General features: G+C 48.3%; 1 protein-coding gene across 2 annotated transcripts in view; it reads left to right on the top strand.

The window, feature by feature from the left end:
• The first annotated feature begins 341 nt into the window (after window positions 1–341).
• DRP2 (dystrophin related protein 2) overlaps window positions 342–26,776 on the top strand; it is a 48,002-nt gene continuing 21,567 nt past the window's right edge. The window contains exons 1-5 of one of the 2 annotated variants that reach the window (XM_073360813.2): window positions 342–766; window positions 13,859–14,012; window positions 23,054–23,187; window positions 24,278–24,434; window positions 25,534–25,654. In XM_073360813.2, coding sequence (XP_073216914.1) covers window positions 13,905–14,012; window positions 23,054–23,187; window positions 24,278–24,434; window positions 25,534–25,654 — 520 coding nt within the window. In that variant the 5' untranslated portion in view covers window positions 342–766; window positions 13,859–13,904. Of the gene's footprint in view, window positions 767–13,858; window positions 14,025–23,053; window positions 23,188–24,277; window positions 24,435–25,533; window positions 25,655–26,776 lie in introns of both variants that reach the window. The other variant, XM_073360814.2, reaches the window with a different exon arrangement.

Here is a 26,776-nt window from a genome sequence, read left to right as displayed (position 1 = left end):
TTGTTGGACTCATCTAGTTATTTTCCTTTTGCAAGAGAAACAGAAAATGGGCCTAAAACACAATGATTTTTCCCCTTTGACTTTAAAATAATCACATTTTTACTGAAATTATTAAATTTGTGTAAGAGTAAAGAATGCCTGGGTTTTTATTTAAGCTGCTTTATTCCTTAACTGAGAACTTGTCTAGCAATTTCCAGCACACACATGGACACATGTATCCTAAAACAAGAGCTGCCACACCACCCCAGAAATGCTGTTGATAGACATCGGCAGGCTGCATGGGGTGTGTGTGTGTGTGTGAATCCAGCAGACTGTCAGGTCTCCAGAGGTCAGGCTGTACTGCCTTTGTGTGTCTGTATTTTTCTCGCTCTACCTCTGTGTGTATTTTGTCTCCTCCTCCCTCCGTGTGCGTCTCTCTTCCTTTGTATCTCCCCGCTTCTATTCCTTCTTTTGATCTCCAGCCAAGGAACCTCCAAAATTCCAGGCACTTCACAGAACTGCCCTTGGTGCGTTCCTGCATTACCCAGTCAAGGATATCTCTGCCTGAGGTTGGAGAGATGCTGTTACTCCTGGTGATCTGATTGCATAGCAACACAGAAGCCCAGGGTGGTGGAGGAGGAGAGACAGAGAGCATGCACACAGCAGCACTGAGCCTCAGCATGCATCCCAGTCACAGGGACTTCTTTGCTGATTCACAGAGGCAGCCCCAGTCCCTGCCACTGAAGCCCGGCTGCTGCCTTCATTTCAGACCTGACGGAATCGGAAGGTAGGCCGCAGATAAATGGTTTTCTACCCAGCTCCTGGCTCTGCACGGAGAGGGAAATTACCATTGTACTGTATGGTTAGCCTCAGCATTGTGCTGTGCGTGTGCATCTGACCGTGCACAGTATACTGTGTATGTATGTCTGGGGAAACTTGCATGGAAAAGATAGGGGGTGGGGGAAAGATGGGCAGCCAGGACTTTGGTTCCACAGGAAAGAGCTCAGGGAATGGTAAGTAGATGCAGATTCTTGAGAAAAACAGCAATAGCAAGCTTTGCAATTATCTCCAGCTTTGATTCTTTTTAAATCAGAGGTTTATTTACACCGAAAGATGCTTTCTGCCAAGCTGAAGGGCTGCTCGGATCAGGGCCTGGTAGCCTTCCAGCATTCTCCTTAAAAGACTACCCTGCAGGGCAAAGCCGAGCCTAAAGCTCTTTTCAAGTAGTGAGCTGGGATCAGATGAGAAGCAATAGGGACTATGGTCCCAGCTCTGGCCTTTCATTCACTTCCTTGTTCGGTCTTGCCGCTGCTTTTATATTATTCCCTCTCCCCCCCTGCTCTTATAGCCACTTTTTCTCCTGCTCACCTCTTCTCCCACTGAGGACCCATATTACAACTACCATTCTTCTGCTTGAGGAAGGCTAGCCAGGATTACTTCCAGAAACCATCAGTTCTACTCCATAATAGTCTAGAGAGGACATGGGCCACTTCCTGCTCTCCAAAGCTGAGCACTCTGCTTCTACCTCCTTCCCAGTCTCAGCAGCCAAGACCTGGGTATTGCATAGCACTGCAACATATTTACTAGTGCCCCAACCCAGCCCTGTTTCCAGTTACCTCCTGTTTCTTCTCACCTACTCCCTTGGTATGGCAAGCATGTAGTACTGGCAGTGGGTTTACCAACAGGGCTCTGGCAGGCCTCCTTGCCAAGAAGCATGCGTGGCATTGCTAGAGTGGTGGAGAGCTGTTGAATTGCCCTTGGGTTTTTAAATGTTGTGTTGGAAGTTGGGGAAAGCCACTTTTGACAATTTGTGGTTTGGTTTTTTTTAATTTAAAAAACAAATCAAACCTTTAGAAAGTTTGTGTCCTCCCTGTGTCCCAAGACTGGGTCCTTCACATCTTGGTTCCTTCCCCCTCCACTAGCTAATCTCTCCTGAGCAGCTAGAATTTGCTCTTCAGTTAGTCTTTGTGTTACCCCATTGGGGGGATCCTTTCCCTGAATACACAGTTCAAAGCCTTGAGGGTCCTGATCCCCCAAGGGGATTCATTCCCTGGCAGACCTGTTCTGTGCGTTCACCCCTAATGCCTTGGGGCTCCCATTTTGCACTCGTGCATGGCAACACCTGACATTTCCAGGTGGTGAGTGTTCCTTTTCCTGGCAGTGCATGTTACACCATACAAGTCCCTGATGATGCACCCGTGTGCAGTGCCCCGACAGGAAAGGGCTGTGTTATAAAGCCATGCAATTTTGAACTGCCTCTTATCCAGTGACCTGTGCTCACTGATACTTAAAGGTGTTGTGTGTTGAGTAATAGAAGGCTTTATCCTGGTTTTATTTAACCAGAGAAAGACTAGGACAGTCTCTTTCCAGGTCACAACCTGGGACATATAAACCACACATATAATTAAACTCTGTGTAAAGTAGAGATGACTAAATATAACCAGGGACACAGCTGATCAGAGGGCAGGACAAGAGACAATGGGTTCAAACTACAGCATAGCGGATTTAGATTAAATCTCAAGAAAAACTTCCTAGCTGTAAGAATAGTAGGACAAGGGAACAGACATCTCAGGAGGTTGTAGAAGCTCCTTCACTGGAGGTTTTCAAAAGGAGGCTGGAGAGCCATCTGTCTTAGATGGTTTAGACCCAACAAATCCTGCATATTGGCAGGGGGTTAGACTAGATGACCTTTGCGGTCCCTTCTAACCCTATGGCTCTATGATTCTGTGATCAGACTGAAATACATCTTTAAAATTATATTTGACCATCAAGCAAGGCTAGGCAAAATGTGATGCTTAAGGAGTTAAGTGGGTTCCAGTAAAACAAAAGTTCCAAGTTCTCTAAATTGCCAGTGAATTTCAGACTATAATGATATTTTAAAGAATGCTGCATACAAGGCCTCTGTTTCAGGCTGGGTGGCTAATGCTAAAAGCACATAGGTGCTATTGTAAATCTTGTGTAACAAGACATACCTAGTAAAACGAATCCACTCCTCAAATGGCCGGATTGGAGTGCTTAAGAGTAGACTGTAAATTGCTCAGAGCCCCCTTTCTTTCCATGTCCTATAAAACAAGAATAAGATAGCACTTATACATTCAGGGGAGGGTGAATTACTTCACACCGCATACACTCCGCCTACAAAATTCACAGCCTCCCGAGGCTGGAGAACTACATACTGTGGTTGGATGTCTGAGAGAGCTTGGGTGATTGTGGGCCAGTAATAGTCAATGCACAAAAATGTGTATTAATGCAACATTGAGAATGAGAGATCAAGCACCAGGAAGTTAACTTGGCTACATGGCACGTCTGATGAGTTCTCTGTATTATTACTAACCATTTATATAGCACGATAAATGGATGGTGCATATTTCAGAACCGAGTGTAAGATTCATTCCTTCCCTCAAAGAGCAGGGAAGGAAGAGTACAGAGTGTCTGAAAGACAAAGAAGAGATTCAGGACAGTAGTTTATTTAGGGAGAAGCAGCATGGTTCCATGGCTAGAGATGTGTACTGGGACTCTACAGATCAGAGTTCAATTCTTGATGCTACCACAGACTTCTTTGGTGACTTAACCTCTGTGCTTCACTTCCCCCATCTGTAAAATTGAGATACTGCTTCCTTTTCCTGTCCTATCTACCTAGAGTGTGAGTTCTTCGGGGCAGGGACTTTCTCTGTCTATGGGGCCACATGATCACAGTTGGGTCTGCTAAGTGCTACTGTGATAAATAGAATTACTGTGAAATAGAGGAGGGTGAGAAGAGATTGGTGAGGAGAATGAAGTAGGAAAGATAAGCTTAGTCAAAATGGGCTTTAATGAGGGAGCAGTTTGGCAAACTATTTCAAGCATAGGGGGAGGCATACGAAAGAAGTAGCATTTAACCTCCTCCTAAATAATATGCTATGGATTTCATGTAGCCAGACAAAGAGGCTACATGGTGAGTGTATGTGTGTGCAGCATGGCCTAGTTAACGTTGCTGTAGGAACACTAACTTCAGCATTCCCTGACTTTTGTATGTGCAGTTTCTCAGCTTGAGTGCTGTATTAACAGAACAGAACATATTTTTTTCCACGTTGAGGGGAGAGAGATTCTGCTTCTTAAGGAGGACCCTCTCCTTAGCATTTTCTATATACACACCGAGATCCACCACACTGGTCCCCTTCCCTGGCCTATGGACTCAGGGCCTGATCTTGCAAGGTGCCAAGTGCTGTCAGTTACACTGATGTCAGGCCCTTTATTTCCCCATGGGATCAGGGTCCAAGTTTCATTCATTAGATGACCCAGCACATCTAATGTGGCACTGGGGTGATACCAGTTGCGTTAGAGGTTTCATTTTACTTTAATGGGGGTAGCGTGGCCTTTACACATTAAATGTTTCAGTACATTTAATGCAGGGGACCTAGATGCTTAGTTCAGTGGGGGGGAAAGGAGTTTTCTCCTGCCTAAAGAGGGAGAGAAAGGAGCTACAAGTTCCTAACAGCTAATTGTCCCAGGACATGCCTGGTGCTAGGCCCGGCCACATTCCATGTTTAATCATTGGCAGCACCTCTTCTTTTTTTCCCCATGGGTTGAGGTTCCTGTATAGGGTGTTGTCTCTGGTCTTTTCTTTCCTCCCGAGGAACAAGCAGAGGTGTGCCTGTGACATGGGGCACACAGGGTGGTTCTAGAGAGAAGACCAAAGACACCCACTCCAGGAAGGAGCTCTTCCTTACTTGCAGACCAATTCCTAGGCAGCAGTATCTCTTCTTCTTCTGCCATCAGTCCCTGACTCCGATGTCTCAGGAAGGAGTCCTGGTTCCCAGGAACAAGCACTTACTGCATGTCCAGTAGACAACTTTTTATTCTGGAACAATACGGGTTAGTGCAGTATTGCGAGTCCAGCTGTCTCAGCTCGTTCAGGATCCTGTTAAGGTGTAACTAAAACTGCAATGAAAGCTTCTCTGCTACTTATGCATAAACATATCATTTGAACTTTGAAATATCCTAAACCGTCCTTCCTTCCCCTTCTGAGTACCTCACTTATTCTTCCACTGTGCAGTAAAAATTAGCCAACAAAAAAGTCATTAACCATTCTAGCAATGGAGAAAATATGTATTTGTATTTCCATTGCTACAACTGGATAATGACTAAGAAACCTTAGCTCAAACATTCACCAGATAAATGGTTCCCTTTAAGCCAAGACCCCAAATTGAAAGTTTGAGTCTCAAAGGAACATTTTTGAGGAAGTTAGTGATTGGAAAAGGGGGGTTGTGATAGGAAAAATTTTTTAGCCTTTCCTGCAAGCTACACTGTGAAGGTATTGTGTGTTCAGTACATGAAACAAGTCACATAGAGTCTGAAGTCCAAAGTTTGGATCCAGTCCAAACTTCCCCAAAGGTTGAAGGTTGCTTAATCTAGTTGGCTATAGAGCTATGAACCAGCTACACAATTTGTCTTGAGATGAGAACTTCTCTGAAATTTGAGGGGGTTCGGCTTAGGCTCATTTCTAAAAATAAGGGCAATCAAATTGTATGCTTCTGGGGTCAGGTGTGTGGTTTGTAGATGAATGGTCATCTTTGTCTCAGACATGAGGTGGGATTGTTGCCGGAGGCAGGACGCCAAAAGAGATGGAGCAAAGGTCTGAGTTCATTCAGCAAATCTACCTAAATGCTGCCACTTGAGCAAATCAACAAATGCTGCTGAAATGGGCTTCTGAATAGAAGCAATTCTGTAGACTAGATTCCCCAGTGAAGCAATAATCCATATTCTAGAGTTTGAAGCAGAACTGGTTTAGCAATGGCTGTTAGTTTCTTTTGTCAGACTGCTTTTCAGCCAGTACAATAGGCCAATCTTGCCTTTACTGATTTTGAAACAGGTGCAGCTTGATCAGCAAGAGGAAAAATCTATGGGGTGTGTGTGTGTGTGTGTTTGTTTTTAAACAACCACCCAGTTTATCTTGAAACCACCTTAACGCTGCACCATTCTGGCATTTAAAAGTAATGCCAAGACCTGCACGTTATTTATTTCTCAGCAAAGTGATTATTGAGATCTGAAATATGACTGATCGCTGAAGGTGTAATAGCGCTTTGAAGTCCTGGTGCAGCCTCATGAAATGCGTAACACTATCGTCTGCACATAGTTTATACTTACTGTACTGCAAACTGGGGGAAAGATTGACTAGTTTCTGCTGGGGCACTCATTACTAGGGAAAGGACCATCAGTGTTATGGGGGAGGCCTGCACCATTGGAGAAAAGTGCAGCCTATGTTACGTGGGGGTGAGTGCCCCAGGAAAAGGGCCAGTTGTCATTTCAGGGTTTGTACTACTGGGGAAAGGCTTTCACAGACATGAGTGCAAGGCAGTTCTTACCAGCCCCTGTTCACACAGGTCTCAGCATATTTCCCTTCCTCTTCAGAAAGGCACACAGGGGAACCCACTCATCTCACACCCAGATGGGTTCAACGGCGCAGCTGTCAGGCCTGTGTGCCACTGCAGATCCAGAGGGAATGCTTCATGGACAGGGTCTGATTAGGAGGTGGAGGCTGGAGATGTATGGGAAACCCTAGTCATACACCCACAGTGTGTCTCCTCGTCCTCCACCCATCACCAGTAGCATAGGCTGCTTCCTCACTCTGCGCCCCTCTGGTGGGGGGCAGAGCCCACAGAATGATTGATTAGTGCTGCTCCGAATAGCATTAATATGGGTCGTTTTTACATAGTGCCCCAGAAATAATCAGAGTGGGGGAGGGGGAGGTAAACCAAAGGCCTAGACGTCTTAGCACTCCCCAGTGCATGCACACCTGCACAAAAACAATGGGGTCAGCCGTTCTGCACTCAGTAATGTGGCTGCAGGTCCAGGGTCCTGACCTCTGCTCCATCTCTAAGGATGTGCCATTAATCACTTCACTGCACACAGAGGGCCAGCGTAGATTCCCTGCGGTGAGATAAACAGCTGCTGATGGGTAAGTATTTATCTCTCTCCTCCACCCATGGGGGTGGAGCTCTAAGAAGCACTCTCCCCACAGGACTATGCCATGGAGAAAAGAAGGTTTCAGAGTAACAGCCGTGTTAGTCTGTATTCGCAAAAAGAAAAGGAGTACTAGTGGCACCTTAGAGACTAACCAATTTATTTGAGCATGAGGTTTCGTGAGCTACAGCCCACTTCATCGGATGCATTTATATTTAAAATATATAAAATCTCCTCATTGTATTTTCCGCTGAATGCATCCGATGAAGTGAGCTGTAGCTCACGAAAGCTTATGCTCAAATAAATTGGTTAGTCTCTAAGGTGCCGCTAGTACTCCTTTTCTTTTTGGAGAAAAGAAGGATTCCCAGCTGATGCAAGGCTGCAGCATCTCACAGCATGGGAGTGTTCCCTATAGCAGATTAGCTGATCTGTCCAGTCTAGTTTAAATATCCTGAGTGATGGGCCTTCCACCCTTCCTTTGGGACCCTATTCTACAGCTTCTGAGAGCTCACTGTCATCCTGAATTTTGCTTCTTCGTTTCACTTCCAGTGATTCCCCTCCTTGATGTTAACAGCCTTTGAATATCTGAATTTGTCTATCCTTGGTTTCAGAGTAACAGCCGTGTTAGGCTGTATCTGCAAAAAGAAAAGGAGGACTTGTGGCACCTTAGAGACTAACCAATTTATTAGAGCATAAGCTTTCGTGAGCATCCGATGAAGTGAGCTGTAGCTCACGAAAGCTTATGCTCTAATAAATTGGTTAGTCTCTAAGGTGCCACAAGTACTCCTGCTCTATCCTTGTGGAGTGGCCACTTAGCCAGGCTGTTATAATGGTCATCCTTTAAAACACTTCAGTAACAGGTTCCCAAAGTTCATGGAGCTCTTGCTGGTGGGCAGTGGAGAGCTTGTTGGTTAGATGGTACCACCTGTCCACCCCCAGGACTCTCTTGGCATTCTCATCACTCCCACAGAGTATCTGTTTCTTTGTCCCTAGCTGGATGTCGACTGGCTATTTGCTACATGCTAGAATTCCATGCTAGGCTTTGTTGCTGACATGTCACAGGGATTGTGAGTTGTAGCATTCTTGTCTTGTTTTAAGGTCTCTGTGGGGAGAGTGATGCAGAATCTACCTGTCTCTCGCTGGGCATGCTATTAGTGGTGGCAAAGACATCCAACTAGCAGGGCTGTTGCTTGTATTTCCAGCCCTGTCTGGTCTGTGCCTACTGAGTTGGAAAGGCTTTGTTCCATTATGGTGTTGCATAGGGTGTTGTGAGGCTCTCTGCTTGACCCATGTCACTCGTGAGGGATCTCTACACAGCCCTCCCCTTTTTTGCATCAGAAATCCAGCTTCTGTGGAGAGTGGGCTGGCCCCCTGCCATTCTCTTTCAATACAGCTACTAGGGAACATGGAATCCATGTATGTCCTACAGCCCCAGAATTATCCCCTGACCTCTCTTCAAAGGAGTGGCTGTCTTGTGCAGAAAGGCTGATCCAAAAGCAAGGTGTGGGAGCTGATGGCAGGCATGGGAAACCATGGTGCACTGCATACTCCACAGAGGGTTGGAGAGGAGTGTGCAGCCCCTAAAACTATAGTCACATTGCACCCCACAAGAGCAGCTAATTAAGCAGTGGTCCAAGGTGGGCGGACTGGCCAGAACATAACGCTGTAACTGTATTGTACTGTGTAGTAGAGACTAATTAAGGAAAAGAGAGCCAGACCCCCTGGTACTACGGCCAGACTGAATGCATTATGGACTCTTTCATCAGTGGTATGACCCTGATTTTCCAGTCATATCATTGTGTGCACCACTGATTAATCTGTTTGTACATGAAGAGGATATCCAGGGCCTCAGACTTTCAGCCCCATTTTCAGCTGTGGTGCCTGGCCTGGCCCATTGAGAGATGAATTGGGGGGCCAGGAGAAGACCATTCCCTTTCAGGAGTTTGTGGGGAGTGTGTACAGGGAGATGTGGAAGAATCTGGTCTTAGCAATTCTGATACATAAGGCAGAAGTCATCCATTGTTTCACTGGAGTTACACCAGGGGGTAATTTGGTCCATGGGGCTCAGGGAACTCAGGATCCTGGAACTCTAGCCATAAATGCATCAAATTAATAACTTCCTCCAGGGCTGAGGAGGGGAGTCACTGCAATGTGCAATATCTGACATTCATGCAGACGGGCAGGGAAGGTTAGGGGGCAGGACCAGGGGATTATCAGCATATTGAAGAGCTCAGTACAGACTGCTCTGTGGGAGATGGAGCCAGAAACTGCTAAAGGGTTAAAATAAATCATAATAGAATGAGCTGTTCTCTTAGTGTGTGTGACTGGGGAGGGGAGAGAGTGCGAGAGCACGAGCAAACGGAATAGAGACCTGCAACCAGAGAGACAGACACAGCTGTGGCCGGAGGACTTTCTCTTCGCCTGGCTGCCCAGTGCTATCAGAGGCTTTGTAGAATGTACTGCCTGCTTCTGTCTGACAAGAACCCATCAGAAAATTTCTCCATGGCTCAGAGTGGGGCCATGTGTGACAGCCACCCACCCCGAGGGAGGCAGCCAGGCTTTCTTCCAGCTGCCTCACTTCTCCTTTCTCACAGACCCCTTTTGAAACAGCCCTTTTTATGGCTTTAAAGTGAAGGCTGGTGGCTGGAGCTGTATTAGAATTCCCTGGGGAAACCCAGCTTTTAGGTGGTAGACCTGGGAGAGGGGCAGAATCCCTCGACACTGCAGCGGGCATATGCAATACTAAGCCACCCTTCCCCGCTTGCCCGTACATTTCACCTCTTGGCGTGCCCCACGTGATGTTCAGATTTGTTGTATGTTTAGCCCCGAGACGAATCCCCTCTGTTTGTGCTCAACTGGTCTGTTCCTCTCATGACACTGGTGCTGTCTTGAGGTTAGAGTTGCGATTTTTGTGTGCTTTGCCTAGAGATTTCCATGGGAAAACCATTTAATTTCAGAATATGAACGAGAGGCTGCTAGACAACTCTCTGACACCACATTCTACAGGCCATTACCCACTGAGCGTTACCAAAAGAAACTACACCATCTGCTCAAGAAACTCCCTAAAGAAGCACAGGAACAAATCTACACAGATACACCCCTAGAGCCCCAACCAGGGGTATTCTATCTGCTACCCAAAATCCATAAACCTGGGAATACTGGACGCCCCATCATCTCAGGCATTGGCACCTTGACAGCAGGATTATCTGACTATGTAGACTCCCTCCTCAGGCCCTACGCTACCAGCACTCCCAGCTATCTTCGAGACACCACTGACTTCCTGAGGAAACTACAATCCTTTGGCAATCTTCCAGAAAACCCCATCCTGGCCGCTATGGATGTAGAAGCCCTCTACACGAACAGTCCACACAAAGCTGGACTACAAGCCATCAGGAATAGCATCCCCGAGACTTTCACGGCAAACCTGGTGGCTGAACTTTGTGACTTTGTCCTCACCCACAACTATTTCAGATTTGGGGACAATTTATACCTTCCAGTCAGCGGCACTGCTATGGGTACCCGCATGGCCCCACAGTATGCCAACATTTTTATGGCTGGCTTAGAACAACGCCTCCTCAGCTCTTGTCCCCTACCGCCCCTACTCTACTTGCGCTACATTGATGACATCCTCATCATCTGGATCCATGGGAGGAGGCCTGTCATAACCATAGGGGTAGCCTAAATTCCTCCTTCCCTGTAAGGGGTTAAGAAGCTCAAGTAACCTGGTTGGCACCTGACCAAAGGAACCAATGGGGACAAAAGATACTTTCAAATCTGGTGTGGGGGAGAGGTTTTGTTTTGGGTTCTTTGTTTCTGTGGCCGTTCACTCTTGGGACTAAGAGGGACCGGACATCAATCCATGTTCTCCAAATCTTTCTCAGCAAGTCTCTCATATTTCAAACTTGTAAGTAACAGCCAGGCAAGGTGTACTAGTTTACCTTTGTTTTCTCAACTTGTGAATTTTCCCTTTGCTAGAGGGAGGTTTATCCCTGTTTTGTTGTAACTTGGAAACTAAGGCTAGAGGTGGTTCCTCTGTGCTCTTTGAATTTTCTGCTACTCTGTAAGGTTAACTACCAGCCTAAGTTTACAGAGGTGATTCTTTTACCTTTTTCTCTTTAAATAAAATCCTTCTTTTTAAGAACCTGACTGAGTTTTCTATTGTTCTAAGACCCAGGGGTCGGGGTCTGGGTCTGTAGTCCTTTTGTAACCAATTGGTGAGGATACATGCTCAAACCTTCCCCAGGAAAGGGGGTGTAGGCTTAGGGGAATAGGACTCCAAGTGGTCCTTTCCCTGATTGTTTGTTAAATCACTTGGTGGTGGCAGCAATCCCAAGGCAAGAAAGGAATCTGTGCCTTGGGGAAGTTTTAACCTAAGCTGGTAAGAATAAGCTTAGGGGGTCTTTCATGCGGGTCCCCACATCTGTACCCCAGAGTTCAGAGTGGGGAAGGAACCCTGACAAGGCCCTTGAGGAATTCCACCAGGATTTCAACAATTTCCACCCCACCATCAACCTCAGCCTGGACCAGTCCACACAAGAGGTCCGCTTCCTAGACACTACAGTGCTAATAAGCGATGGTCACATGACCACCACCCTATACTGGAAACCTACTGGCAGCTATACTTACCTACATGCCTCCAGCTTTCATTCAGACCACATCACACAATCCATTGTCTACAGCCACGCTCTAAGATACAACCGCATTTGCTCCAATCCCTCAGACAGAGACAAACACCTACAGGATCTCTATCAAGCGCTCTTAAAACTACAATACCCACCTGGTGAAGCGAAGAAACAGATTGACAGAGCCAGAAGGTTGCTCAGAAGTCACCTACTACAAGACAGGCCCAACAAAGAAAGTAACAGAACACCACTAGCCGTCACCTACAGCCCCCAACTAAAACCTCTCCAGCGCATCATCAAGGATCTACAACCTATCCTGAAGGACGATCCCTCACTCTCACAGACCTTGGGAGACAGACCAGTCCCCGCTTACAGACAGCCCTCCAACCTGAAGCAAATACTCACCAGCAACCACACACCACACAACAGAGCCACTAGCCCAGGAACCTATCCTTGCAACAAAGCCCGTTGCCAACTGTGTCCACATATCTATTCAGGGGACACCATCATAGGGCCTAATCACATCAGCCACACTATCAGAGGCTCGTTCACCTGCACATCTACCAATGTGATCTATGCCATCATGTGCCAGCAATGCCCCTCTGCCATGTACATTAGCCAAACCGGACAGTCTCTATGTAAAAGAATAAATGGACACAAATCTGACATCAGGAATTATAACATTCAAAAACCAGTCGGAGAACACTTCAATCTCCCTGGTCACTCAATAACAGACCTAAAAGTGGCAATTCTTCAACAAAAAAATTTCAAAAACAGACTTCAATGTGAAACTGCAGAACTGGAATTAATTTGCAAACTGGACACCATCACATTAGGCCTGAATAAAGACTGGGAGTCTGAATAAAGACTGGTTGGGTCTTTACAAAACCTAAACCTAATTTCCCCCATCCTAATTTCCCCCTACTGTTACTCATACCTTCTTGTCAACTGTTTGAAATGGGCCATTCTCATTAACACTACAAAAGTTATTTTTCCTCCCTTGGTATGCTACTGTTAATTGAATTGTCTCATTAGATTGACCTCACACTTAGTAAGGCAACTCCCATCTTTTCATGCATTTATACCTGCTCCTGTATTTTCCACTCCATGCATCTGATGAAGTGGGTTCTAGCCCACGAAAGCTTATGCCCAAATAAATTTGTTAGTCTCTAAGGTGCCACAAGGACTCCTTGTTGTTTTTGCTGATACAGACTAACATGGCTACCACTCTGAAATCATTTAATTTTGGTGTCTCTTAGCATCCCCGTAAAACTGGGCAAATTAATGTTGTGAGCATTGATTTATGTTTGTAAAGCGTGTTGAACTCCTCATAGAAAAAGTGCCATGGAAGGGCAAACGCTGATGATACAACCTGTGGGCTTTTCAAATTGTCTGCCTTGATCTATTCCCCCTTAGTAATGGCCCCAAACCCTGTGGTATCACAAATATAAGCTGTAGTATTTTGGACCTGACTGTAGAATGTTGTTCTCCCTAAAATAAGGGCTCCTAGTTTCACAGCTGCTTTGCTGCCTAAACTGAAATGCAGAAGCAGCACAATGGCCAGAAGAAAAGAGTGAGGTTAGTGGAATAGGTGAGAGATCAGAGTTAACCATTACGAATGCCTTTTTCTTGGAGCATTAATGACCCCATGATGGGTTATATATATTGTCTGTCTGTCTCTATGTCTAGAGCTCTAGACATATGGCTTTACAATCAATTTTCCTTCCAAACACAGGATGTATTTATTATTCCTGTCCCTCTGAGATCTTTGAGGGTAAATGGCAACAGTGCTTAGTGCCCATGACAGTTCTGGTTCCTCCTCCTTTCCTGCTAAGCTCTATAGCTCTCTGTCTCACTTGTCATAGTCCAAAGAAAAGACATTTTTGCATGCTGTAGTATAATCTGTGGAATTCACAGCCACAGGGTTTTGTTAAGGCAAATTGCTTACAAAAAGGATTTGATGTTTATATGAGCAAGAAAATAGCATCTTCAGTGACACTAACTCTATGATAAAAATGACAAGGCCTTTCAGTCCTCATGCTTCAGGGCAGAAACTGATCTGGCAGGTGGGATCAGGAAGAATTTTCCCTCCATGGTTCAGTATTGTACAATGAGTGCATTGTGGAGGATATATGCCTTCCTGAGAAGCATCTAGGACTGGCCACTGTTGGACACAGATTTCTGGGCTAGGTAGACCTTTGGTCTGTCCCCTTATGGCAAGGCCTGTGTGTCTAGTTTTCTCCCTGCAGCTCAGCCAGCTCTCCTGAACAGTGAGACCTGAGAGCTGATCCAGTGGATTCCACACTGTGTTTCAGGTGCCTTTGCCCAGAGAAGTCTCCATCCCCATGAGCCTTCGTTCTGATGCAGCCAATGGTCATGCAGGGATGCTCCTACACCCTCCCACGATGTCATGATTGGCATATAGCAGACCAGTCACATCACAGCAGCACCACCCACTCTCAATCTCAGGTAAGCCCTGAGGTAAGTGAGGACATGAGATACCGGGAGGAAGCACGAGCAGGAGAACGCGAGAGGAGAGGGCTCGTGCCTCATACTGAGAAAGAGGGACGATCAGCGAGTTATCTTAAGTGCCTATACACAAATGCAAGAAGCCTGGGAAACAAGCAGGGAGAGGGATTGGGGAGGAATAGCTCAGTGGTTTGAGCTTTGGCCTGCTAAACCCAGGATTGTGAGTTCAATTCTTGAGGGGGCCATTTGGGGATTTGTCCTGCTTTGAGCAGGGGGTTGGACTAGATGACCTCCTGAGGTCCCTTCCAACCCTGATATTCTATGATTCTATGAACTGGAAGTCCTGGCACCGTCAAGTAATTATAATGTGATTGGAATAACAGAGACTTGGTGGGATAACTCACATGACTGGAGTACTGTCATGGATGGATATAAACTGTTCAGGAAGGACAGGCAGGGCAGAAAAGGTGCAGGAGTTGCATTGTATTGTAAGGGAGCAGTATGACTGCTCAGAGCTCCGGTATGAAACTGCAGAAAAACCTGAGAGTCTCTGGATTAAGTTTAGAAGTGTGAGCAACAAGGGTGATGTCGTGGTGGGAGTCTACTATAGACCACCAGACCAGGGGGATGAGATGGACGAGGCTTTCTTCCGGCAACTAATGGAAGTTACTAGATCACAGGCCCTGGTTCTCTTGGGAGACTTCAATCACCCTGATATCTGCTGGGAGAGCAATACAGAGGTGCACAGACAATCCAGGAAGTTTTTAGAAAGTGTAGGGGACAATTTCCTGGTTCCTCCTGGAGGAACCAAGTAGGGGCAGAGCTCTTCTTGACTTGCTGCTCACAAACTGGGAAGAATTAGTAGGGGAAGGAAAAGTGGATGGGAACCTGGGAAGCAGTGACCATGAGATGGTTGAGTTCAGGATCCTGACATAAGGAAGAAAGGAGAGCAGCAGAATACAGATCCTGGACTTCAGAAAAGCAGACTTTGACTCCCTCAGGGAACTGATGGGCAGGATCTCCTGGGAGAATAATATGAGCGGCAAAGGAGTCCAGGAGAGCTGGCTGTATTTTAAAGAATCATTATTGAGGTTACAGGGACAAACCATCCCGATGTGTAGAAAGAAATAAACATGGCAGGCAACCAGCTTGGCTTAACAGTGAAATCCTTGCTGATCTTAAACACAAAAAAGAAGCATACAAGAAGTGGAAGATTGGACAAATGACCAGGGAAGAGTATAAAAATATTGCTCAGGCATGCAGGAGTGAAATCAGGAAGGCCAAATCACACTTGGAGTTGCAGCTAGCAAGAGATGTTAAGAGTAACAAGAAGGGTTTCTTCAGGTATGTTAGCAACAAGAAGAAAGTCAAGGAAAGTGTGGGTCCCTTACTGAATGAGGGAGGCAACCTAGTGACAGAGAATGTGGAAAAAGCTAATGTACTCAATGCTTTTTTTGCCTCTGTCTTCACGAACAAGGTCAGCTCCCAGACTACTGCACTGGGCAGCACAACATGGGGAGGAGGTGACCAGCCCTCTGTGGAGAAAGAAGTGGTTCGGGACTATTTAGAAAAGCTGGACGAGCACAAGTCCCTGGGGCCAGATGCGTTGCGTCCGAGAGTGCAAAAGGAGTTGGCGGATGTGATTGCAGAGCCATTGGCCATTATCTTTGAAAACTCATGGCGATCGGGGGAAGTCCTGGATGACTGAAAAAAGGCTAATGTAGTGCCCTTCTTTAAAAAAGGGAAGAAGGAGGATCCTGGGAACTACAGACCAGTCAGCCTCACCTCAGTCTCTGGAAAAATCATGGAGCAGGTCCTCAAGGAATCAATTCTGAAGCACTTAGAGGAGAGGAAAGTGATTGGATTCACTGAGGACGGGTCATGCCTGACTAATCTAATTGCCTTGTATGAAGAGATAACTGGCTCTGTGGATGAGGGGAAAGCAGTAGACGTGTTATTCCTTGACTTTAGCAAAGCTTTTGACACGGTCTCCCACAGTATTCTTGCCAGCAAGTTAAAGAAATATGGGCTGGATGAATGGACTATAAAGTGGATAGAAAGCTGGCTAGATTGTTGGGCTCAACGGGTAGTGATCAATGGCTCCATGTCTAGTTGGCAGCTGGTATCAAATGGAGTGCCCCAAGGGTCGGTCCTGGGGCCGGTTTTGTTCAATATCTTCATTAATGATCTGGAGGATGGCATGGATTGCACCCTCAGCAAGTTTGCAGATGACACTAAACTGGGAGGAGAGGTAGATATGCTGGAGGGTAGGGATAGGATACAGAGGGCCCTAGACAAATTAGAGGACTGGGCCAAAAGAAATCTGATGAGGTTCAACAAGGATAAGTGCAGAGTCCTGCACTTAGGACGGAAGAATCCCATGCACCGCTACAGACTAGGGACCAAATGGCTAGGCAGCAGTTCCGTAGAAAAGGACCTAGGGGTTACAGTGGACAAGACGCTGGATATGAGTCAACAGTGTGCCCTTGTTGCCAAGAAGGCCAATGGCATTTTGGGATGTATAAGTAGGGGCATTGCCAGCAGATTGAGGGACTTGATCGTTCCCCTCTATTCGACATCGGTGAGGCCTCATCTGGAGTACCTATGATTAGGGGTCTGGAACACATGACTTATGAGGAAAGGCTGAGGGAACTGGGATTGTTTAGTCTGCGGAAGAGAAGAATGAAGGGGGATTTGGTAGCTGCTTTCAACTACCTGAAAGGGGGTTCCAAACAGGATGGATCTAGGCTGTTCTCAGTGGTAGCAGATGACAGAACAAGGAGTAATGGTCTCAAGTTGCAGTGGGGGAGGTTTATGTTGGATATTAGGAAAAACTTTTTCGCTAGGAGGGTGAAGCACTGGAATGCGTTACCTAGGGAGGTGGTAGAATCTCCTTCCTTGGAGGTTTTTAAGGTCAGGCTTGACAAAGCCCTGGCTGGGATGATTTAGTTGGGGATTGGTCCTGCTTTGAGCAGGGGGTTGGACTAGATGACCTCCTAAGGTCCCTTCCAAACCTGATATTCTATGATTCTATGATTCTAAGAGTGCCAGGGCTCATTAACGATCACACCTTTTCTCTTTCAATTCAGAGTTTTGGTGACAGTTGCCAAACTTCTGTTATTTATAGCAACGTGGCACCTCCTACATTCCTGTTAGTGGTGGGGATGTTATTTCCTCCGTCTCCCCCAGCTTCTACTTAGCATGTTCTACTCATATAGCACTTTCCAGATGCACAGTGCTTCACAAACAAGAGATGGGCTTGAGTGACAATGTGCAGTGTTGGGATCAGTTCTGGGTTTCAAACCTCCACCACCAAAAATTGTGTGTGGAGATGTGTGGGTGGGTGGGGCTGAGGGGGTCTCTGTTGTCATCTCTCGTGATTTGATGGTTAGTCTCGCAATATTTGTTTTTCTTGAAGTCCCAGCTCCTGGACGCATGTGACTTGAGGGGCAGGAGGAATTCAGCTATCATTTTTTAAAAAAGGAAGTTTCTGCAGAGAAGAGGTGGAAAATGTGACCCTGGTGCTAAAGGCTCAGAAGGCAAAAAAAAAAATCCAACTGTTTTTAAGTCTCATGATTTTTAAGCTGATCTCATGATTCTTTGGGGCCTGCCTTATGATTTTTGAACACTTGGGGCTGGCAATATTGGAGGGATTGCAGAATCTACTTCCCTTCGGCCCTTTTGGAAATCCCAGGTCTTTGGTTAGGAGCAGGCCTGTGCTATTCTTGGCTACATGGGCTGGGACCAGTAGCTATCCTAAGGGGTTTTCTGACCTGCATGGCCTGGGTTTCTGACCCTCACATACTGCGTCAGTGCTCACTGGATGTGTGTTTGCCTTGCACTTCTTGTGCTGAACGTAGCCAAGGCTGGCAGTTTGTCCTGCCTGCAAAAGGGGAATGAGCCAGTTAACCCAAGACCCCAGCCGATGGCGGAGAAGGCACAGAAGAGCCTGCATTGCTTGTCTGATCTGGAGGTTCAGCAGAGATTCTTCAGGGCTCTTTCCCTTCCGCCCTTCACTGCCCCTTTCCATTCCCTCTCCCTCTGGCTGAAGAGTGCTGGACCAGCGCCCTGTGGAAACAGCAGTGCTGATCTGAGGGAAGCAAGCCCCCTTTGGCCTCAGCACTCCTCTTCTACAGCAGAGGTTCTTAAACATTTTCTTTCTGAGGCTGCCCCCCAACATGGTATAAAAACTCCACAGCCCACTTGTGCCACAATAACTGGTTTTCTGCCTATAAAAGCCAGGGCTGGCATTAGGGGGTAGCAAGCAGGGCAATTGCCTGGGGCCCCATGCCAGAGGGGCTCCCACGAAGCTACATTGCTCAGGCTTCAGCCTCAGCTGACAAGGCTCAGGGACCTGGGCTTCAGCCCCACGCAGTGGGCCTTCGGCTTTCTGCCCTGGGCCCCAGCGAGTCTAATGCTGGCCCTGCTTGCAGGCCCCCCTGAAACCTGCTCGAGGCCCCCTACAGGGCCCTGGACCCCTGGTTGAGAACTACTGTTCTACAACACACCCAGGTGTTTTTTGCTGGCTCCAAGGAGTTCAGGATGGCTGAGTCTGGGGCTGGATCCCAGCACCATGTGTTGCCGTTGCACTGGCTGCCCCAGCATGGAGATCTGCAGCTCAGGGGAGAGAAGCTGGGGGAAGTGTGAGAAACTGGCATCTGTCTGTCTGAGCCAGTTCCCAGGCTGGAAGCGGGGCTTATAGATGAGCCCGTGACTTTTCCCTGCTGGTTCTGAGTCAGTGTTTATGTGGAGGGGGTGGCTGTTATGTAGCTATTACCAGGAGCTGTAAGGGGGTTAATAAACGACCCAGCAGATTCAACAAGGAGCAGAGGGTTGGAGGGAGAGCAGAATGAGCTGAGCAGCAACCTCCACTGCCTCCTGCCTGCCATGAACATGCTGAGGAGCTATCCGTGGGTCGGGCTGACTCTCCGTGGGGGTACAGGAGTGGAAGAGGGAATAAGTAGGGAAACAGACAGAGGCAAGGGCAACCTCAGGGACACTTGCAGCAATCAGCAGCTGCACTGGAGAGAGGGTGTACGAGGGGCACTCGTTGCTCTGGGCTTATAATCACTCACCCAAAGCCTCTCCTGACTTCTGTGCTGCACAGGGCTAGAGTATTTAACTCCACATGCAGGCAGAGTGCCAGGCCACTGGCTTGCTCTGCTTGCAGGGCAGCGATCTTAATAGCAGCTCTGCCTTCCACCCTCCAAATACCGTGCACTGTCTGCCCCCTTCCTGGGATGGGCCTTACTCAGGGTTGCTGGCGTCGCTATTGTCTTGGCTTCAGAGTCCAGGGATCCCACTGGGTTGGTGAAAACTGAAGAGCGTGTTGGTGTGAGAGCCCCCTGATTGCAAAGGGCAGCCCAGCACAGAGGGAGGGAGGAGGGGACAAATGGGTAGAGATGGCAGGCATGCAGAGAGAGAGAGAATGAGAGAGACCAATGGGAAGAGGGAGAGATACAGGGAGCTTTTTCATAGTGTTCCTGTAGGTGGAACTGAGCATGGAAACAATGCCGAGCTGCAGAAACTCCAGAGAACTCTGTGGGAGACAGATGGGAACGGGGACGAAATCCTTTTGGCAAAAACAAGATGTTTTCCCTGGGTACAGATGGGTGTGAGCCAAGCCCAGGAATGTTGATGTTGACATGTGAGGGAGTCTGGCCCAGGGAGTCCCAGCTGTGAAGGAGGGGAGTGCTGAATCTGCAGAGGGGCTTCCCCTTCCCACCCCTTCTGTCCCTAATGCAGGCCCTGGCCATCACTGTGATGCACACCTCTGCTGGGGCTCACCCAGGTGAGCTCATGGCTTGTCCAGGAGGTGTGGGCCAGGGCAGATGCTTCTCCACTGAGGCTCTTGACAGGGTTTCTGGTAGCAATAGGGAACCCCTGTGGCTCTTTCAGTGTAACCTCCCGTCCTCCTTCTCGTATAATGGGGTTTGAGGAGTTTCTGTTTCCACCTCCCATGCTCCCCCCACACCCTGTCCTCTCCCACCATAACGGGACTCAGACAGAGCCCCCAGGTACGCCCCGGGTCTGTCTAGGGGACTAAAAGCTTGCATTGACTGTTCCTTCAGGAATCTGTCTATTGACGAACAAACGCTGAGACCCCAGCACTCCATTTGCAGTAACCAGAGGACCTGGGGGCTGCTGCACCATTGTCTTTGCTATTACCCAGGGGCCCCGGCCCCGGCCCTGTACAGTGCCACCTTTGCTATTACCCGGGGTGGCCCTGCCCAGCGCTGTGTTCTCTTATATGTGCAGTGATTTCTTTGAATGTGGCTAGCTGTGGTACCTTCTCCCCCATCAGTGCCTGTCACACACACGTGTGCACAGGGTGACTCCTGGTGACACCCTGCCCTCCCTCACACACAGACAGCTGCCGTGGTACCCGTGGGGGTTAAGGCAGGTTGGAGGGAGCTGGAATTCCACCCGGACAAAGCTGTGATTCACTGGCAGAGCAGCTGCTGCCGCCGCCTCCCTCCAGATTCCTGGGGGGTCAGTAAACAGGGCAGCAGCTCCTCTCAGCCCCCCCATCCTGCTCCTTGCCCGCCCTCTGGTCCCTTCCACCCTTCTTCTCTTCCCTGTGGTGCTGCTTGCCTTTCTCCTGCTGCTGTCTGCCTGGTGCTGGGTGATGGCACTGGGAAGAGAGGGGGACAATGTTCTCTCCCGTGCAGCTGGTGGGCAGCCACGCCATGGATCCCTGGCTCTGCACAGGTAGGGGACGTGCTCCACAGCCTCTGTGTGTGTGTGTGTGTGTGCACACACATCTAAAAATACAGCTGTTCACATGCATCTGACTTCTGGAGGGAGAAGGATCCAACCGGCCTGCCACCTCGGCAGCTGCAGCCGGTGAAACTGATACTCGATGTGGAAGCGCTGCTTTCCCCCACTCACCTGCAGGGGTTTTATTCTGGGGGAGCAGGCATTGCACACCTGGCCAGTGCATGGCTGCTTTCCCTCTGGCTCATCTATAGGACATAATCGGTGAGTGGCAGGCATTGTGGACTTTGACCCTTTTCCTAAACTAGGCTGGAGAGGATCACGCTTCCCGTGGAGTTATATCCACGCAGTTCCGTTTACCCCTAGATGGAGAAAGGCCATTGGCCCTGATCCCTTTGCAATCCCCCTGGGGACAGAGGAGGTGGCTAGGGCCATGCAGGGCTAACCTACTTTGGCAGCGTGAGTATTTGCACAAGAAATGTATTGACTTTCAGTATACAGGCAGCAGCGTTAGTGTGAATGATTTATGGTATTCATGTCTAGGATTCCTCTGTACTCTGTGTTTGATGATTTTCGGGATGCTCTCTGGAATGACATGGCAGATCAGGGGCAGAAAATTAAATGTGCTTTCGGTGAAACATAAAACATGCTTCTTCCCCCACTGTGATCATTAAGTACCTCCCAGTTCTTTTCTGGGGAGTAGAGAAGTGATAGCCCTAGTGACCTGGCAAAACCCCCTTTGGATAGATTATAAAGCCAGAAGGGACCATTGTGATCATGACCTACTGTGTCACTGCCCTGAATTAATTTGTCTATTCTGCCTGGTCCTGTCTTTCCTTCTGTGCCATTAGCATATGGTCCCCTCCTCGCTCAAAACTGTTACAGGGTAGCTGTGCTCTTTCAAACAACTGCCACTCCCCTCAGAGGTGGCTGCACTCCAGTTGAGTGAAGTGATTCCTGTACCGATCATTTGGAAAACACTTTGGGTTGAAAGGTACTAATGCATATTAATTGTTATCACTTCTGAGCCCTGCCAACAAATTAGAACTGGAGGGAAAGGTTGTGATTTCCCAAGCAAAACACAGCAACTTCCCACCTGTGAAATTGGTAAATGTTTGTGTGTTTTGACAATAGGCAGTAAGCTGCCATTGTGGTCACACACCAGCCCTCCACCTATGCACCCCAAATACACAGTGGTGAGAGTGTTTGTGTTGCACGTAGATCATGCCTCCCTCTGATTGTTGTTTGGTGTGTCTGGCAAGTAGGATAGTCTTTGCTGTTGTCATGGGACGGAGCACAGTCTAGCGATCAGAACTCTGGAGTGGGAGTCAGGAGACTAGGTTCAACTCATAACTCTGCAACTGACTCACTGTGCAGATCATTTCCCTGTGCCGTGCCCCACTTTCCCCCCAGTCTGTGTTGATAATGCTTCCCTTCCTCCCAAGGGATTGAGGCTACATTCCTCATTGTAAAGTGCTTTGAGATCCTTGGATTTAAAGCACGCTGAATGCAAAGAGATATAGTGTGATCTCCTTTCTTCAGATGACTGGAATTCTGAGTCTCTCCCTAATTTTCACACGCATGCACTCTCTTCCTTCTGGAGTGGGTGCAGAGGAGCTGCAGAGTCTCTGGCAGTTGGGCCCCTGGACTGCCAGAGAATGTTCTCACCTGCAATCTTCTACAGGTGAAGCAGATGGGAGCTTATAGTCTGTTTTTTGTGGTAGCTCAGGCTGCACAACCAGGGCCATTAATATTGTAACAAATCCGTGATCACCTACACCTTCCTGGTTGTCACTGTGCTGCACACTGGGGCCGCTCAGAACTTAATGGCAGCAGCAGGAACAGAATTTGAAGCCTGTGCCTCTTTGGTGCTCCAAAAGCACAAGTTCTAGCCACTTAAGCTGAAGGGGAATATCCATGTAGAGTGGTATGGAGTCTATGCCACACAGCTGAGCAACTCTGACTCAATCCAGCAAAAAAAACAAACCAAAACCAACACACACACACACACAGAGCACAAGAGTAAAAACCCTGCATCCCCTTGCAGTGTTGTAAATGCTGATCACTGTATAATATGTCACATTGATAGAACATCCTTCAAGTGTTTTAAATCCTTAACAAAATCTCAAGGTCTTTTGTGATGCAGGCCGGCATTTCAATCCCTTTGTACAGATGGAGAAGCTGGTTCATTAATGTTAAGGGTTGTGCCCAAGAACACACAGTGAGTCAGTGGCAGAGGTGAGAGCAGCAGTCAGTCATGTGCTCTAGCCACTAGACATCCTGTGTCTGGACTCAGTGTGTCAGGTGTTTGTGCTTCCACCTAGGTTAAAGCAGCAGAAGATGGTGAAGGAGCGCCCTGTGTAACCCAGCAAGCTTCCAGCAGTGCCCTCAGGCCCCAGGCACCTCTGGAGATGAATCTTTGTTGGAATGAAATCAAAAAGAAATCCCACAGCCTTCGGTAGGACTCCCCATGTGAAGTGAGCTTGCTGGTCTTTGCCCCGGGATTGCCTGCTGGAGATGTTAGGCACAAGCCTTGAGATCTTGTTCAGTTCATTTGCCACCCAAGTTCACTGTAACCTTGGAGCAGTTTTCCCTCTCGGCCTCTAAAGCAGAGACAAATCCCTGAGTCACTAACTCTTTTCTCCTCTGCTTGAAATGTGTTTTCATTTGCCCTTGCTTGTGCTCTCACTCCTTCTTTCCCCTTGTTTCCTCCTGTCCCTTTATCTCTTCTTCCCCATCCATTCCTGCTTTCTCTCTGCCCCTCTCTCCAGTCCTCAAGCAGGGTGTGTGTGTGTGTGTGTGTGTGTGTGTTCTTATTGCCCAAGATAAGGACTCAGGAACCCATTCCCTTCACATCACCTTCCTCTGTGGCCTGCCCCTTCCCTCCAGACCCCTCTAGGAGCATGTGCCTTTCTGCAGCCTTCTGTAGTTGCAGATCCACCGCCAGCATCACTGAGAGTTCAGTTGGGGCATATTAATTGTGCTTTGCCTTAACACACACATCCTGGTCCAGGTAAATGGTCCAGGTGGCTACAACGTATAGCCAAGTCTCTGCCAATATAGGCATAGCCGGAGTTCAGGCTGTTTATACACACAAGTCCAGGCAGGTTCTTCTGCTCTTCCCCACTACACACTTGGAAATCAGAAACAGCTTAAGGGAGTCCTCTCACCTGCCTCTGCTAACACCAGCAAATACTTCTAATGCTGAGCCTCATGGAGGGTATCCTCTACTGCATGCGAGGCCAGGGCAGCATCCATGTGCATGCTCACCTGGGACAGGCTGAGGGAGCTCCTCCCTCCTGACACCAGTGCAGGATATAGCCATTCTTTAGTCACTGGACAGAGAAAGTTTTCCCTTAGCCTGGCTGCCTCTTCTCAGGGCAGAAGGCACACACTGTGTGAGATTGGGCTGTGCCCTCTGAGCCACAGGCTGCAGGGGCCCAGTGTACTGTCCACTCTTCCCTTTTTGAAAAGCGGTGAATTCCCATCGGGCCTCATCCTTTTTGTCTGCTCTCTATAACTGTTGTGTTCCCATCCATCTGGTGCAGGGCTCGTCTGGAGGCCTTTTCAGACCACAGTGGGAAGCTGCAGCTCCCCCTCCAGGAGATCATAGACTGGCTGGGTCAGAAGGATGAAGAGCTGTCCGCACAGCTGCCGCTCCGGGGAGATGTGCTCTTGGTACAGCAGGAAAAAGAGACGCACACGGTATGTTTCCAGATACACACTCCCTAGAGCCCTATCTTCGCTCACCAGCTAGGATGAGCTCCCGCCCCAGGTTCCTTGGCATGGAACCTGGATACCTGACCTGGTCTCTCTGCCCACAACTGTACTTGCAGGTTCCCCTGTGACTTATGTTTGGGGCCAGAATGCTGGCTGTCACTTGCACCTTTCCCCTTCCCTTATGAGGTGGAGCCAACGTTCTGACAAGCTCCAGCCTGTATTTTCCCCAGTGAATAACAGATAGGATCAGTTCAGTTTAGAAAGTGAAGAGGCATTTAGTGTAAATGACAGAAAGTAAATCTGCATTACAGATTTAAAGTTAAATCTATGAAGAGATCACAGAACTGGATGCTGAGCCTCAGGCACTGACTATTTCCTGTTTCCCAACTGGCTGCAATATCCGAGCTCTCAGACAGACAGATGCCTTTCTTTGGCCACACTCATGGGGATCCTGACACTTGCCTGCTGGGATCCGAGAGACCAGTTTGGGTCATCTGTCTGACTTAGATCTACAGCAGACACAATGACGGGGATGTGAGAATCCTTGTGGTGTTACAGCACATAGCAGTTCTGATTAACCAATGTCATCCCATCTGAATTCAGGAGAATCATAGAACTAAAAGGGACCTCGAGAAGTCATCTAGTCCCGTCGCCCTGCACTTGTGACAGGACTAAGTATTTAAAATATTTACAAAGGACCGTTTCCTTCTCCCTGGACCTACAGTGCAAACTGGCCATGATCAGAATGCCTCCCCTTTAATAATTCGTGGCCCAGAACGCGCCAGTAGTTGCCTATTTCAGAGACACTGTTGATCTACAGATCTCACCAAATCTCTCTCCTCCTTCCATGTGGTGGGATCTTCCTTGAATCCCAGGGCTGTTTATCCATTAACTTTCCTTTGTATGCTAAAGATGTTCACGTACCATCTTCTGAGGCGGAGCTTCTTTAACATGTCAGGTACGTGCTGGTAGTTCGCTTGTGCACTGGAGCGAGTAATTCACTGCACAGTTCTTGGTTGAGGAAGGAGCCTTTCAGTTCTCTAACTCAGCCTTTGTTTTGTCATGCTGTGCCTCCCCACTGCAGGCTTTCATGGAAGAGGTGAAGTCTCGGGGCCCATATATTTATTCCGTCCTGGAGTCGGCGCAGGCCTTCCTTTCCCAGCACCCATTCGAGGAATTAGAGGAACCCAATTCTGAAAGTAAAGGTTTGTGGAGCCTCCCACTCTCATCCCCCTCCTTGTCCTCATGCCAGCATGGCCTAGCTCTCGGATCCTGCATGCTGTTGTTCTGAGAGAGGAGACGGGCAGGGGGCAATGTGGCATTGTGTACCGCAGTGCAGCATGAATGAACTGAACGGGCAGTCCTATAGCACAGTGTTACCTGGCATTGGCACTCCATGTGTCACCATAGGTATGCCTGCACTGCCATCGTAGGGGTGATTGCAGCACCTGTCGACATACTTGCTTTGATCTCGCTAGCTTGGGTAGCCATAGCAGCAAAGCTGCAGCAGCGCGAACTTTGGCATAGGCTCTATGGGCCCGCCTGGGACCTTAGATCATTACTGGGGTGGCTAGCCTGCGCTGAAGCACATCACTGCTGTGGATACTGAAGTTAGCTCAAATAAAGCTAGCCTTGGGTATGTCTGCATGTGCTGCCATCACATCTCCGAGGACAGCGTGGACATACCTTATGTCATGCTACTTTGTGGTGGGGCGAGGCACACAGCAAGCACGGGGTGTGATGGGCACAGTGTGTGGCTCGTCCTAGAGAGATGCAACATGGTACACGAGGGCATTGAACAGTGATTTAATTAGCATGCCTGCAAAATGAACTCTTGTCCCAGCCCTTCAACTGAGCCACACCCCTTATGTGAAGCCAGGGCCTCTTCCCTCCAGAGGTGGTGGAGAGCTCTCCCTTTTCTTGGTGACTCTCTTCCTCCAGCCCCACCCGCAACGGCTGGGAAGGAAGAAGCGCTCTGCCAGTCGCTGCTCCTCTCTTGGCCGGGGGGCAGGGTACAAATCCACTCCCAGCATTTGTGTGGGGTCCTGGCAGCTCCTGTGCTTTCCCCACTGATAGGGAGGAGGAATGAAGTGATCTGGCCTGGCCAATAATAGGGCCCCTTTGCTGAGCGCTGGGCTCCCTACACTGATTGGCACTCAGCTCTGCCCCTGACCTGCTTTATGTCCTTGGGTAAATCATTTAATCTCTCTCTGCGCCAGTTTCCCCATCTGTGTAACAGGGATAACACTCCCCTTGCATTAATGGGCCCAGGCAAAGCTGCCTGTAACTTGAGGGGCTGTCTCTGCCTGGGGAAGGCATTTAGGAGT

Source organism: Lepidochelys kempii, chromosome 9 (assembly GCF_965140285.1).
Source record: "Lepidochelys kempii isolate rLepKem1 chromosome 9, rLepKem1.hap1, whole genome shotgun sequence".
In the NCBI taxonomy this organism is placed as follows: Eukaryota; Metazoa; Chordata; order Testudines; family Cheloniidae; genus Lepidochelys; species Lepidochelys kempii.
Note: the sequence above shows the minus strand (reverse complement) of the source record. Positions and strands in the feature narration are given on the sequence as shown.